Here is a 16279-nt window from a genome sequence, read left to right as displayed (position 1 = left end):
TCCATCGTCTGATTAATTCAGTGCGCAGACAGGCATTTGATAAATCTCTCTGGCGCGCACACCCAGCCTTCGTCCTATAATTGAAGTGCTTTGTCATTGGGTGAGTTTTTATCGTCTGAAAATGGGAATAAGTCTCGCGTTCCGTGAAATGAGATTGATTACGCAGTGGTGTTGTTGGTAGTTGTTGGCAAACGTAACAAGTTCATCATTGCTGCTCTATACATAGCTCGAAAAATTAATCCCGCATGAAAACAATAGCAGCCGGTTTCACGCAGCAACGCCCTGTGCGACGGAACATTACTTAACAGTCTCGTTATCGCGATAAATCTTGATTATTTCATTTCGCCGCGGTAATACCAGAAGCCGTGGTATATTGGTATATTGCAGGCCGAGAAAGATTCTCCCTTTCCTTACCTGTCACGGCTTACACATCCATTCGTATTTTTTGCTCTATAAATAGTTATAGGACCACACCTTCACAACTACGATCTTTCTGTCGCACCGACGTCTCCTTATACACACGTGAATTTCCCGAGAGATGATTGTTTTCTTTTCTGTTCTGTTACTTTGGACCTTGTACGATTGTCTGATGTGTAGTGCCCGACGCGCACTCCCCCAAGCGTTGTTAACTGTGATTTATGGATTATGAGTAATTCTGACATAACTAATTTTCTGATATTTCTGTCAGGTTCGTGCTATCCCGAGAACAAACTACCTCGTTATTCTCTTACTCGCAGTCTTTTTCACTTTCAGAAATTTAATATTCTTCCTAGTTATATCTTTTGAATTTATTATTTTTTCTCATTTGTTAATTAACATTCGCACTCTTCTGACGCGAAACAAATTACAAAAAAAAATTCAGTGCACATCAAAGAAAACATTACAAAAAATGTAATACCAAAATGGAGCTTCCTTAATTTTTTGCGCATTCGTTTCGGAAGTATAATGCTCTTTCAAGCGCGTTCACGTAAGCGATCAATAGGCATACTGATAAAGACGCTCTGTAATCTGTAGAAAACGAACAATATTCCCGGTAATCCTGGCTGCTCAAATTTTTAATCAAAGTTCTCTCTTGTGTACCCGTGCTACTCCTTCAGTCTTTCTTTCGCATCCGTTATACAGATCTTCGGGCGCACATACAAATTCTCGCAACTACTACAGCTACCGCATGATTAGCCATGCAAGCGACTGGAGAATTGGCGGTGGTTTTGACGACGGTGTTCGTCGAATACTTGAACGAAAGTTTTCTGGTTTACCGAAGGCACGTCCACCTTCCTGCTGCAGCCCAAGCTATTGGAATACTTTAGCGAATAAAACAGCTGTAATTGAAAAGCCACTGGTTCGTGCGTGCCCACCTACGCGAATTTGAAAAGCCGAGTTGGTGTGATTCCTATATAGGCAGGCGACCGTTTGACTGATGCTCGATATCTTGCTCTCGTTATACTCGCATCTTAATTGGACGATCGAAGTCAATAGCAGCAGCAACAACAGCAGCAGAAGCTACGCGTCACGGGGCATCGCGTGTCGACGGCTACATGGCGCTTGCTGTGCACACACGTATACAAGTATTTTAACGCGGCTCGCGTGTCAGAGAAAGCTGCGCGCGCGTCGGCTGAATACTGAGCTCCACGCGCTCGGCGCTATTTCTTGATCAATCCGCGCCGGTCGCGAGCGAGTCATTGCAGCGATTGTCCGATTAACTCTTTCGTGCACCGCTCCCGTGAAAGAGTGTGTCAGTCGAAAGAATTTAGACTGTTGTCTCAACAGGTGAACATGCCAAGTCGTAATTGTTTGTAGACATGAACTCGCTTTTCTTACTACTCTGTCTCGCGGCTAGTCGATTTTTTCGCGGCCATCGATTACTATCAAGGTCGCGTCTTTCATTGCAAATTATACATAACAAGTAGCAAAATTAAAAGCAGTAAAAATGAGAGTGCACCCGTAAACTGACCAATAATGATAACGTTGTCAACGAAAGGCGATGGGTGTGTGTGAGCGTTTCAGCAGTGCGTCGTTTGAATAATAATTGATTACAATAGCAGTAACGGCAGCGTACTGACGAACGAGCGGCTGTGAATGGGTGTCGTAACAAAACCGAAATAGCAGAGGGAGAGAGAGCGGAATTATCAGTGCGATATACTCGATAACAATTAGCATCCGCGTCGCACGCTTGACATTCGGCACGTCACATGAATAAACATATAGGAAATCATGCGTACCACAGAACAAAATTCTGTACAAAAAACAGAATAAAGCGAGAGAACTAAATCGAAGCATCACACGTACACACAATCTCGCATCCAGCGAACAACACGTCAAAACGTCGGACGTGGCAGTTTCCGGCCGATTGGCGCTCGTTTTTAAAAAGCCTGCAATTTATCGACGCGACCCTCACACGCACACGCAAGTATACTGAAGCTACATGTACGTATGCATCGTTGAATCTCGTGTGCATGCTTGGTGTTGGTGGGGGCCTTAATTGTCCCAGCAGCAGCTTGTTTGCATAATTATTCGCGCGTAATAACGGGGACACATCGGGGCTAGAATCATAATTATTGACGTATACCGAGGAGAGGCGAACTGCTCAGTCAGAGAATATGTACATGTATATGTATATAACGAACATTTCGTCAATATCTATTTGCCGGAGGTGCGCGTGAAATATTACGAGCTGCAAGTATTGCCAAGTTTTATTGTTAACTATTTTTTCATTACGTATTCATTGCACGAGCAAGCGAACGCTTTTATGTTTTGACGCTTTCAACTGCTCATGCACAGATATGAATACATTGAAATTTTCGTGCGATTTCACGGGAAAATATGAAGCTTGAGGAAATGCCAAAAATACAATGCTGGAATTCCGCGTTCCGGCTTGTAAATAGCCTCGGAAACTGTTTTTTAGCAATAACCAAAAAAGGTAGCTTTAATATTTTTTTTCTCCGCGCGCTTTTTTTCCTGAACGACTTACTTTAATGACCTATGGTTTGTAACATTCCATATCATGCGGATCTTTACAAGTGGCGAGCGCGCCTTAGTGTTTCACTCGGAAAATATTCAGTAAATTCAGTGAAAAACACGTGCAGAAAATTTCTTTATTGCAGACAACACAATTAGCGAAAGCAGACGGGTGCAAAGTTGAGGAAAGCGAATGAAAATAGCTCACGTGCACAGTGTAAGTGGAAAGAAAAAATGAAAAGAGAGAGACAAACTTTTTTACGGAAACCCTCTTTCGCATAAAGTGGACTGCCGCTGTTTGGAATCAAAGTAAGGGAGGACGTGTGGATGAATGAAATTGATTCTACACACACTCACACTCGCGCCCTCTTTCGTGCAGTAAGTGAGAAATCGAACTAGGGCGGGGGAGGGGAGGGGGGGGCGAGCTAACGGACACGCGATTCACTGATCCGTCTTCGCTTTTGGTCTTATCTCGAGAGCAAGTTCTGTATAGTGGCCCGCAAAGCCAAAAGGCACGCACATCTTTTTCGGACGTAATCACGACAAGCAAGAGCCGGTAATTCTCGACGCCTTTAGAAGGTGTGCTGTAGATGGATCCTCTGGAGAGAGAGAGAGAGAGAGAGAGAGAGAGAGAGAAGGAAAATTTGCCTTGAGGCCTTTTGATTTAATTTCTGGCTCGGGACTTTCCAGCGAATTACGCCGGCTGACTGTCAAACGTCGCGTTATTGTCGTGCAAGTCAATCTTCTACGTTTTAGCGCTGATTGCAATTTCATTCAGACCAAGTCGTTTCCCCTGAGAGGACTTTGTGGAACACTGAGTATTTTCGAGTATATATTTTAGTTTTGTGTGGATCTTATCGGGAGAAATTTTTGAACTAAATTGTTCATTGTAAATTAAAATTTTTTTTATCTTTTTTGGAAGCAAAAATTATATTTTTATTTTTCTAAAGTTTATAGAAAATTATAGAAAGATCTTTTAAATCTGTTAAGAAAGATCTTTTAAATCTAATCTCGATATTCCATTTATAACAGACATTTCTTTTGATTTTGAAAGTGCGTAATATCTCAAAGATCCATGTGATAACTTCCAATTAACATGGCATAACAGTCAAGAGATCTGACGGACGTCACAATTCGACACGCGGCCATTTCAGACACAATAGAATCAAAAGAAGCCGCCAAGCAGTCGCATGAACCAATCATATTTCTCGGACAGCCCACTCGAAAAATTTTAAAATATACACAATACGAAGGAGAAAAAAATGAAAACTGGAACGAAGAAAGGCACATTTCGCTAATGCAGGATGAAGCACATTTTGCGTGTCCAGCGGGAGACCAAATTATTAACGCTCGTGTTACTATATTAGTATTTTTCAAAGCTGAAGAAACAGGCTTTGGCTACGTGCACAACTAATCCTGTGTCGTTGAATTTTGAAATCGTTAGGACGCTTTTGTATTTGATTCGATTCAATATAGGCTAATGGAGATTGGTGTCACAAATGTCAAGCATAGCAATTCCGTTAAATTTTTCAATAGTACCAATTTGCGAACTTATTGATATTTTGGACGAATGTAATTACAACGTTATTGTATCATGTACTTTCACTCACTGGAGATATTAATGAAATTAACTCGATGTACGTAATAATACATTATCGGGTTTAATATTTTATCTCGGCATTTTTTTTTCATAAAAATTTAACTTGTTTTAATAGGTAAATAATTTAGTCCATATTTTACGTTTAATTTTCATTAAATAAACGAGCGTATTATAAATGAAGTAGTGGCAACCAAGTCGATTTTTATGTGAAATTATTCAACATACAATGGCGCAATCATCGAAAATTTCTTCCAAACATTTGTTCCCGACATGCAAAGCTTCCAGTAAAAAAATATTTTTTAATAAGCAATTATTAAAATAAGAAATAAGGGCGAAACTTACAATTGACAATGAGTGCAAGTATTGCAACCGGAGGATCCACACTGAAATGAGAATCAGGAGGAATGTTGTTGGCTTGGCAGACAAACTGAGCATTGTAGTGATGCCTCTGGATACGCTCGTAAACCAAATGATTGACTGTCTGACCAATCGAGGGTTTATACTCATAAGAGTTGTCGATGACATTGTTCTCCAAATACCAAGTTAACCGAGGTGGTGGTTTACCACCACGGGTAATGCAAATTAGCTTCACGTCAGTTCCCTCATTGTAACTTTTTTCCATTTCCCCCACTGGCTTCATTGTATTGCCGTCCAAGATTACTGGTTGGCTTGGTAGTTCTGTTGACGTAAATATATATTATCTTCATTATTATTCACCAGTAAAATACATTTTAAGCACGAAAATACAAAATACGGAAATAGCAGATTTCATAATAAATCGAGCTAGCACTCAGTAGACTAAGAGTGTTCTCACCAATCACAGTCAAATTTATCTTCTGATTAGTCGTCGGAGAGTTGGCAAAGTCCACTCGACACCTGTAAAGCCCTTCGTCCTTAGGTTTGAGCTCGCTAACGTCCAAGAAGACATCTTTGAGATCATTCGCGGAAAAGTAAGCTCTGTGACCCAATGCTTTCGGCGATGACCAACGAGTTGCATTATCCCGTTGCCGTCCTTTACGCATGTCGAATCTGGAAAAATACCAATTCCAATTTCAAATTTTCGCTCTGTTGATTTAGCAACCGACTTCTCGACTCTTTGCCAAAATTTTTCCGGTTTGTTCTCGTTTTATTCCCATTTAATTGAATTTGCTTATAGCTATTCTAGCTAAAATAATTTATGCTACCCGACTGCTGCCAACGAATTTCTCTCTGTTCCACTCACTCTCCTTCTGCTTTAATTTTGATTGAATGCTCGCATTTAATTAAAAGTTTATTTTATACTGTGTATGTGTTATTTCGTTCTAATGAGCTTGTATTTATGTTAGAAGTGAATTTGTGTTTTAAAACTAAAAACAACATAGAAATAATAAAATTTAGTGAAGCTCATTTAGCCATGAAAAATTCAGTGAGTAGGCTGATTTTCAGATCAATATTTACAGAATTAACGTGGTGATGCCAGTACAAGTGGTGCGTATCTTCAGAAAACAGTTTCTTTCAAATTCTAATAGTTTTGTTAACATTTAGAAAACAATGAAAGTCACATAAAAATTTTTAAATTAATTATACAGAAACGAACACTGTTATATAGTAACTTATGGATTTTTTTGTCAACCTAACTAGTATATATCACAGTATACTCACTTGATAATAATATAACGAAGTAATGAAGCTTAAAAAAATTGCCTTTCAAAGTATCCGTATAACTTAGCATGCATTCGGGATTTCCACGAGGACGAAAAAAAAAAGAATTAAGCCTACTATGAACAAGACATATATGCAAGTAGGTGAAATGAGAGAGATCAGTCGAAAAGCCGACTTTGGCGAGTCGTCCAGCGGGACTGAAGAGACAGAGAGAGAGAGAGAGAGAGAGAGAGAGAGAATAGTCCTATGAAGATCGTCGCAAACGATCGTCCCCGAGAGTCAAAGCGACGAACGAGAGAGAGAGAGAGAGAGAGAGAGAGAGAGAGAGAGAGAGAGAGAGAGAGACTGCTTCGCTCGCACTCTGTACCCATGGCATTTTAATCCGAGGGTAAGCCGCTTGGGAGCCATTGCCGTGCGTGATTGCATATTAAGCATCCTACGCTTCCGAGAGAGAAAGAGGCATTCGATCTAACAGGTGTAAGAATGCGAGAGAGAGAGATTCCTCGACTAAAAGTTAAATTGCGTTTCGCGCGCAAGAGTTCGGATTTCCGGTTTGCGCACGGACGTTCTCGTGACTGAGTATTCCCAAAGCCCTCTGCGCACAGCACTGACGTTGAAATACGATTTAATTCTTCCGCTCTGTGGCTTTTCCCTTGTGAGTGCTACCATCACATATGTCGTGAGTGCGCGCGCGCGCGCGAAAGAGAGAGTGAGAGGACTTAAAGCTACCGCGGATTTTTCAGCGATAAGTGCCGAGTGATAACCAGCAGTGCGCACGATTCTACTTCACAGGCTATCGATTCTCCTTCTTCGAGTATGCTCTAGATATATGATCCTGGGTCCCTCGTGAAGAGTGTAGGGGCGCTGATTGATCAAATGCTATCTTTTATGTACTTGTACTCGTCGGCTGCTGGGAACTACTGGGTTACAAAGAGCTGTACGTGGATCAAGCTGTGTCGAGTTTACATTGCTGAATTCCGAGATGAGGAAATGCAATCTCTATTTCGCTCATTTTACGGGTTTCCAGAGCTGATTAAATGCTTGGGAGAGTACTTTTGTATTACGTAAGTAGGAATATTACTTAATTTAATGAAGAAGCAGGTAGAAATATGATTGAATTTAACTAATTTGAGAATCGGAGGATAAGATAACGGAAAGGCATATTTAAAAAATCATATCAAGACGAAATGCAATCAACAATTGAAAAGTCAGTTTGATTGAACTTAGTGGGATGCTCGTTGCATGCCTCCTATAACTATAAGAAACCAAGACTGATACGTACATATATATGTAGTGTACCCCTGCAGTTGTTGAAGTAACAATAACATGTAACAACAAGGGTATTAAAGACAGTTATACTCGTAATCAAATTTCAGCGAACGTAATGAATTTTATTCATATTTCTCATTGTAAATGATGGAAATGGCATTTGAATTCAAGTACTTAATACATTTATTGTTAGCCGTTTCTGGTATAATCACCATTCACGATGCAACATTTGGGTTAATTTATAGATTTTATTCGTTATATAAATCCACTGAACCTTCTATAATTTGATTACTCTTCAAACCCATTAAAAATCCACATCTCCAAAAAATATCAAGTATCAAAATTACCATGTAAATTTTATCTTAGAGTCTACGTGAATTTTTTTACATCCATTGATTGAAAGCATTAACAAACGATTATACACCTCGATTGATAAATAATTATATAGAGTAAAGTAGGCGAGTATGTCGGTCTGCTTTTAAAACATGCATTAGGCTATTAGGATTCTTCGAGCGAGGCGGAAAACGGAAGTTTCTTAAATGTCTGGCGCGTGGACGATAAGCGTGCGCTCGCGCGCTCTCAAGGAAAATTCATCGTGTAATAAATAATTTAAGACTATACTCCGTGAGAGAGAGAGAGAGAGAGAGAGAGAGAGAGAGAGAGAGAGAGTAGTTCTCTCAGTGGAGAGTCTTGGCATGAGAGTAAGAGAGAGATTTTAAAGTTTGTACGGTGTTGCACGGAGTAGCAGCAGTAGCAGCAGCAGAGCTTGGATTAAAAGCACTGAGGCCTGCCCCACAAAAAGAGAGGAGAGAGAGCTGCAAAATTTTCGAGAACGGTGGAAGAGATTAGCTCGCTGGCGCGTCGGAAGATTTGCAGAGCGCGAGATTTCTTTTTTCTGAGAAATTACTCAGCGGGCTTCTTGGTAAAGAATTATAACTATGAATACGTCTACAGGAACGAGCTGATTTTAATTTTATTAGAATATTGCAAGCAATGTAAATATGATTAAACCTAGTATTTATTTTATGACAGCTAGAGTTTGGTCTTGATTAAACTTTATTAATTAAATGTCATAAACATCCCTTTTTCCGTCTATAAATAAATCTTCGCGCATGAGACTGTCAATTGCTGTGAGTCTTCGATGTGATTACTACCGAAAATTTTTCTCAAATTTTTCCGTAACCAAAAACTATGCCAGCTATATTCACATTTTCTGCGGGAAAATGTTTGCTGGAACTTGGCACAATTTATTCTTATACATGTACACGCGTACCTTCAAAATAAATTTATTCAAAAATAAATATTTGCGGGCATAACGTCATTTTAAAATAACATGATGTCAACTACATCAAAAGTATAAATTTATCAGGTAGGTTGCATGAACGACGGTAATATACTTGGGGAATAGGGTAAACAACAAAAGCGCGCAGGCACATAAAACTGCGCATTCGCACAATAGTAAGAGGGATAAGAGGAAGAGAGCTCGAGGCGATGCATACAGCGGCGCGTATCTTACACCTTATTACGTTTCGTAAGTAGGATCTATAATACCAGCGCGTACTCTCTTGCAGTCGTTGTCGTTTTATATAAAAATGTCACGGCTCGAAAAGCGGAAAAGTGGCGAGCGGCGCGAAAGAAGGAATGTTGAATTTGCCCGATGGCAAGCGAACACTGTTAAAGGAATTTAAAACGTTACCACTTGTCGTCAAAGCTGTAGTATACAAGCCGCATAAATCGTTGGGGCAATCGATAAATGGCAATATTTTGCCAAACGCCGTTTTTCCCTCGACGCGCTATACGATATATGAGATTCTGTACGGCGAAGTGGGGTTATCCTGTTCTAGTGATACTAGGCTAAATTATATGCTTCTATAGTTTTGGTATTTCATACAGCTGGCAACATTATTTTGAGTGAAGGTGCTATTTTCTATTTTGCTGAATAGAGTTCGGTTGTTGAATCAAATTGTTACTTACCCATAAATTGGATCGTTACTTGGTTCTTTGTACCAGAGCACTAATTTGGCCACATCGTCGTATTCAGATCTCAAGCTGCATGGCAGTCGCACTTTACCGTGAGCTATACCGGACACTTCCGTGAAACTTACTGTAAGCAAAAAATGGACTGCGGTTAAAAATTATTATAATATTTCATTTTCTTTTAATTTCGCTTAATAAATTGAATAATAAAGTCGCGACCGAAAGAATTGAGCTTCTCCAAAAAAAAAAAAAAAAAGTTGGAGAAAGTGGTTGAAAAGCGTGCGAGAAGAAAAAAGTAATGTTAATCCTTTGAGATACTTTCGTCACTCTTGTCAGCTCTTTTGAACACTATGATTATATTATACGGGTAAAGAGAGTCTTTTTTTATCAAGAATTATGGAATAGGATTTTTCCGCATTGATATAAGAAAAGCTATAACGAACTTTCAAAGTTAGTTAAGTACGAGTGGTGTTAGCTCGTGATACTGGCCTACCATCTGATTATCGTGATATTTAGTAGCCAAAGAGCATAAAATACTCTGAACCTTCAAACTAACCGTAATTGAATAAAAACTAGATATACCGTTGACAGCGTTGACAATTGCATGAGACGCAGGCTTGTATTTCAATTTGAAGGAAAGAAGAAGAGAAGGCAAACGCTGAAAGCTTCTATAGGTATAATCCTAGGTATGAGGGTCGTTAGAAGAATCCACTTTTATGTCAAAGCTGTACTTCATGCTTCATCCTTCTATTTTTTGCGCAGGGTAGAAAGCTTCATCAGATTTACACGTAGTACGCGAGCGCGAGCAGCACAGCCCCACGATTTAACGAGTTTCGAGCTCGCGCGTGACCGACTTCTCGCGTAAGTCGGGGAAAATTTCTCTCCGATTATCCGGAGACGAGCGCGAGACTTGCCGCTACTACGGAGGAAAAAGGGAAAGCGCGCAATAGGTGGGATTGAAACCAATTCACTTCCAGCAAATTACGCGCGGGCTATCTTATGGTATTGTGTCCGTTCCTTTTTTCTTCTTTCCTCCGTGCCGTCCTTTTCGATTAACTTTACGATTTCCACGAGAAAAGCCATGGACTTTGACACTAACAGTCCATTCGTCCATTCATTCCTGCCTCCATTCTACGAATTTCCCTTGCGTGCTGTCGTTTTCTTCATTTGAAGCTTTAGTTTCAGCTGCTAGACTATCATCTAAACTTTAACATCTCTCTGTGTATTCATAAACACGAACGCGGTGCATTATTGACAAGTTAGTATAGCGCCGAGTTGTCTACAACAATCACGAATGCGGCAGCATAGCAGCACGTAAGCCAGGCGAAAAGCGAGGCGACACGCGAGAAAGTACATTCATGAAGTGTCGTGAGCGAGAGAGAGAGTGCGGCGCATGCCGTGGTCGGATTATAAGTTAAGAAGAAGTTGCAAGGAGAGCGCGGAGCAATTTCATTTATCACGACAAAAATGACGCTTAAACTCGCTAGCGCAAACTTTGTCGTGGTCTTTGGGAAAAGTAAGGGGTGGCAACGAGGACGTCTAAACAAGTGAGAGAGAATATTGCTCGCGCGATGCCGAAATTGAATGGATCGAATCGTGGTTTCGCTGTAGTCGCGCGTGCGCTAGGGGAACAAAAGACCTTCTCTGAACCAATGCATTATTACTGAGAAACCTCGTTATAGATCCACGCTGCTGCTTTTCAAACATAGAGGCGAATTCACACGAATTACGTTTCTGCCAGCTCTCTACGGAGTAACAAGATATGGTAATACTTTAAGATTACAACGTCGAAACGCTTCTAATTGAGGTTGATGAATGTGGAAAATTTTGTTTGTTTTCATAATGATGAATCTTTTCTATGTGCGCTCCCCATACACCTACTCGTTATCCGTCTATTTTTCAATCCGGAGCATGAAAAAGCTGTCGCGTGTCAAATTTACATACTCGTCGTCGCCGTTTCAACGGTATAAAAAACCGCGTTGACATATCGACGATACTTGTGTTGTTGAAAACTAAAACTATGTTAAGTCTCTTGGACACATACAAAATGATTTTCGAGAGCACTTTCAAATTGAACTGGATCATCCAAAAGTGACACTTGAAAAATTAGCCTGTCAGTCAGAGCACGTGGTGGTTACATTTAAAAATAGACATCACTTCTCCCCAGAACAATACAGCGAATGCGCATTTCGGCACGTACATCTGACGACAGAGCATCGTTTGAAAGTCGATCATTTAAATGTCAAATGTACAAATACGCATGTGCATATGACTGTTGTATGGATTCTTGATCTGAACTGTTGAATTGAAAAATAAAGTAAAGGCCACTCTTTATCGTGTTCTGGAATCGAGATGCCGCCTACATTTCTGAACATGAAAATGGGGCTTAACGGTGGTTTCACTTGGTGAGCATTAAAGCATCGCACGCGTGGCTACAAAGTACACTTGACCGTTCTCTCCTGCAAAGTGAAACATCATAGGGTCTCCCCGACATTACAGCTCGCTCGTTAGTCATTTTTATCAGTCATTCAACGATTCTTCTCTCCCTCGAAAACAGCTTCGCACGCGTATACGCACACAGAGGCGCATAGAGAAGTTGAGAGAGCAGAGTACTCGAGAAATAGAGGACAGGACAACGTCTCGTTTGCATAATCGCACCGGAAAGCTGTGAATGCTAATTGAATTCTTTGAATTTCAATGGGCCTTCTTGGCAGTCGCGCTATTGCGCCTCCGTAATTGTATACGATTTCACCCCACCACCCGCTACCCTCTAGTCTTTTCTCTCCGCACCACCTTCTACGCTTGTTATGAAAAAAGGCGTCGAGGGGGTTGGCGGGAAGGTTATATTGGCTCGCGAGTTCTCGAGTTTCGCGCAATGCTTCTGTATGTATTTTTTTTTCTCGTTTTGTCGAGGGCGAAAAATAAACGACAGGCGACTTTTTTTTTAGTGAAGTGTTGAGTGGCTTTCCAACGAGAGATTTATTGTTTGGTTAAGCTTTACTTCCTCTCTCTTTTCGGCGTTGGCATTTGCATTGTAATGAACGGTGATGCTTTTGAACGAACAACTTTTCCAACGTCGTTAGAATTTCAATTTAAACATTCGAATGAACATCTTTCTCATTGAAATTCAATTGCACTGTTTTTATTTTTCCGTTCTTTTTCTTGGATTAAAGTGAGATGAAAAATGTGTTTCTCTGAATAATGTCGAGGAGATTTATATAAGCCTGGAACTTTGTTTTCCTTAATTCGTGTACGGAAGTAAAATGTTTTTTATGCGCTGCTCAATTTGAACAATCATTTACAAGAAGACATTTTACGAGATAAAGAGAAAATTACAATTTTTGTTGAGGATAGAAGAGAAAGTTGTAATCAGTTTTTATAGAGTCATTCTGTTGAGTTCATCCTATACAGACGTTTGATAATACGCTTTTGAAAATCCGAGCATTCCTAAGTAAAATTTTCATGCAATTTCAATAATAACAAGCAAAAAACATACATACTCACATATTTAAATTAAACTCAGTCAACATGGCTGCAAATAAACGATTCGTGCAAATAACACCAACTAGAAATTATATAGAGAAAACAAGTGAAAAAACAACAAATTGAAAACAGTGCTAAATAAAAGACCATGACATAGCCCAGAAGAAAATAGATTATTTCAGAAAAGATTAAATAAAGTATTATCAGAACAAAATATGATACCTGACCACCAATTCGGGTTCTGTAATAACCACGCGACAATAGAACAAATTAAGTCATTACTAAAATTAAAAATACTTTCGAAAAAAATTAAGATTGTAATGCCGTATTTCTTAATATAGCTCAAGCTTTTGATAACGTCTGGCTCGAATGCCTATTGTATAAACTTAATAAAATCGTATGAAAAAATCTCTACCTGCTCTTAGAATCATACCTAAATCAAAGAGCTTTTAAGGTAACAATAAATAATGATACCACAAAACTTTACCCAATAAAAGTTGGCATTCCCCAAGGTAATGTTCTTGGCCTCATACTATATTTAATCTATACCCATGATCATCGAACTATGGAAAACTAATATTGTCACTTACGCAGATGATATAGCTATATTAACAACTCACTTAGATATATCAAAAACACTAAATTTTTTAAATATTCATCTAAAAGAAAGAAATACTTGACCTAAAAAAATAAACAATTGCGAGCATTCGCTATGCTCTTGATTGTCGACTGAAATAATATTTCTCCAGAAGGGGGTGATACGAATACATTCCGTACAAATATTCTTTCAATAGCTTAATCGAAAGAGATTTCGCTGCGAGGAGCAGCAACGTCGAGCTTAGTTTAAATATTCAATAAAATCAATAGGGGACATTTTCCTCAGTCAGTGGCATGAAATTTATTTTACAATATTCGGTACTGCGACACTCCACATAGCAGCAATGGCAGCAGCAGCAACAGCGCCAAACTAAACAGCGACAATCGATGTGGTCGCTGCCGCGCACATGTATAGAGGCATGAGAAAAAAGACCTGCAGAAACAAAGGCCGTGAGCAAGCCGAGAATCGATAATAAATTTCTGATGAGAGAAAGAGACGGAGAGAGCGAGAGAGAGAGAGAGAGAGAGAGAGATTCTTCGGTGACATTAAAACGATGGTGGTCACGTGGAGCAGTATGATGAGAATACCGGGCGGGATAAAAGATTTCCCGGGCGCAATATCGAAACTGCAATATTCTTAGAATTCACTTAGGCGAGAGAGGAAGGTGAAGGGGGTGTGGGATATGAAGGAAGGCCGTAAACGCGAATAAAGATTACCTCGTCAGCGAGCGAGTCGCAAACGTCGACGATAAAAATAAAAAAAAGAAAGAAAGAAAGAAAAAAAGGGAAAAAAAGAAAAGAAAAGGAGGCCAGTATTAGCTACCGGCTGAGGCGACGTAGGCTTTATTTACGAGGGTCCTGCTTATACTTTGCGCCGGCAATTACAAGGCGATTTATCGCGATTACAAGCCTCGACTGCTTGCCTTCTTTCCTCTCCTTGTCTCTTGTTCTCATCCTCTCTTTCGTGATCTCTACTACTACTATTACTACTACTACTACATACTACTACTACTACTACTACTACTACTACTACTACTACTACTGCGAATAACAACAACAATAATAATAATAATAATATAACTACTGCCTGTGCTTTTAGTTTAGTTTAGTAGATATAGGTATACGCGCTTTATATAACTGCCCGCACCATTTGTCAGTTTTTCTCTCATACGCTCTCATCTAAGTACGCTGCTAACTGGTAGTTACTTGGTTCTACTATACGATAGATACTTCTGTTTGATTTTGCTAAACAGTACTTTTGATGTAGATAAAATTGTTCTTATATGCATCACGGTACTGTGAGCAACATTGCAGTTATGCGTATAAATGTGGGGAAATTGTAGAAAAGACTGAAAATAATCTAGAAATTTTTATTTTTATTATTATACATAGAGTTTTTACTTTAGATTTTGAAGAAATATGAAATTAACTAGTTTTGTAGAACAGACTTCATTGATAACGGAATGTACAGGAATCGTAAAGAGTGAATGTATGATTAGTAATAACATGGATATGGTCACAAGATGATTACGAAATAGAGACATTCTTATTTGAATTGATATATGAATACATGATGACAATAAACATCGAAATTATTTTTAGATTCAATATTACTAATGAAAAGTATTTTTTAACTAATCATTAATTTTAAATCTCAAAAAAATCAGTGAGTTAAAATGCGATGAATATAGTGTAAATACACGAATCGTAAGTAATTCGATTACTGATAATAAAAGTGTTAATTATACATTTAAAGCTTTCCTTTTATTGCATATGTAATAATCTGGTTCATTTAATATATTACCTTCGGATCCAATAGCAGTCTTTACCAGTTACTCTATATTTAATAGTATATACTTTGTAATGTATTTATTTTTATAATTATATTCAATTATTTATAACCGAACAAACTGCAATACAATGCTTACCTAAAAATTCCATGCAGATACGAATAATTTATTATCGCGTCATCACGACTATAGAAAAAAAATACTCATTTCGTGCCAAATATAGATGTATAATCTGAGCATACAAACCGATCTTGCCTTAATAGCAAATGGAAATAACAGCTTTCATCGCGTCCATATAAATATATCAGGTGTAATCCGATATTCGCTCGCAAGAAAACATCATCACGAGCTGGATCCAATCAGGCATCGAAAAATATGGGTTTTGCCATTAACACCTCGACTCTTATAATCATGCTCGTTAATCGCTTGACTTCATAAATCGCGAGGTATGAAAAAGAAGTGTTTCGGCACGCAGAGAATAGATTGCGCGTCTCCTCTTTAAAATTCTCACATCCGGGTGAAAGAGAGATTATAGTAGGAGAGAGGGAGGGCTTGGGCGTGTTGTGCGACACACGCAAGATATACGCCGCCCGCGGGACAATTAAAAGAGCAGCCAAGGATGATCGATCGTCGGTTATTACATTGCCGCACCAATTACGGCTGACTTGATCTTTAGCGCGTCACGACGGGAAAGAACCCTGTGATATGAGTTATAAACGATTATTAGGGAGCTTAAATGGTGGGGCTTGATGCTCAACGTTCACATGCGCTTTATCATTTTATAATATGCACTTTTTCGTCCTTTACGCGGTAAAAATTGCACGCTAGAACATACTTATGGATAAGACAAATTATTCGTAAGTAGTACCGCGGATATACTCGTTTAAAATGTAATTTTAGTCAGAGCTTTACTTCAAAAATTTAAGTAGGTATGCAGCGATATACGTAGAAAGAAGGCGCGAAATCA

The 16279-nt window shown here is 39.2% G+C and overlaps 1 protein-coding gene across 4 annotated transcripts in view; it reads right to left on the bottom strand.

The window, feature by feature from the left end:
* Positions 1–16279, bottom strand: part of LOC131667343 (protein turtle-like) — an 80020-nt gene that overhangs the window by 19526 nt on the left and 44215 nt on the right. For all 4 annotated transcript variants that reach the window (XM_058940679.1, XM_058940681.1, XM_058940680.1 and 1 more), the window contains exons 3-5: positions 9440–9569; positions 5370–5584; positions 4898–5233 (exon numbers count right to left, since the gene is read on the bottom strand). In XM_058940679.1, coding sequence (XP_058796662.1) covers positions 4898–5233; positions 5370–5584; positions 9440–9569 — 681 coding nt within the window. The remainder of the gene's footprint in view (positions 1–4897; positions 5234–5369; positions 5585–9439; positions 9570–16279) is intronic.

Source organism: Phymastichus coffea, unplaced genomic scaffold (assembly GCF_024137745.1).
Source record: "Phymastichus coffea isolate CEN01 unplaced genomic scaffold, Cenicafe_Pcof_1.1 PCOF00065, whole genome shotgun sequence".
Classification (NCBI taxonomy): domain Eukaryota; kingdom Metazoa; phylum Arthropoda; class Insecta; order Hymenoptera; family Eulophidae; genus Phymastichus; species Phymastichus coffea.
Note: the sequence above shows the minus strand (reverse complement) of the source record. Positions and strands in the feature narration are given on the sequence as shown.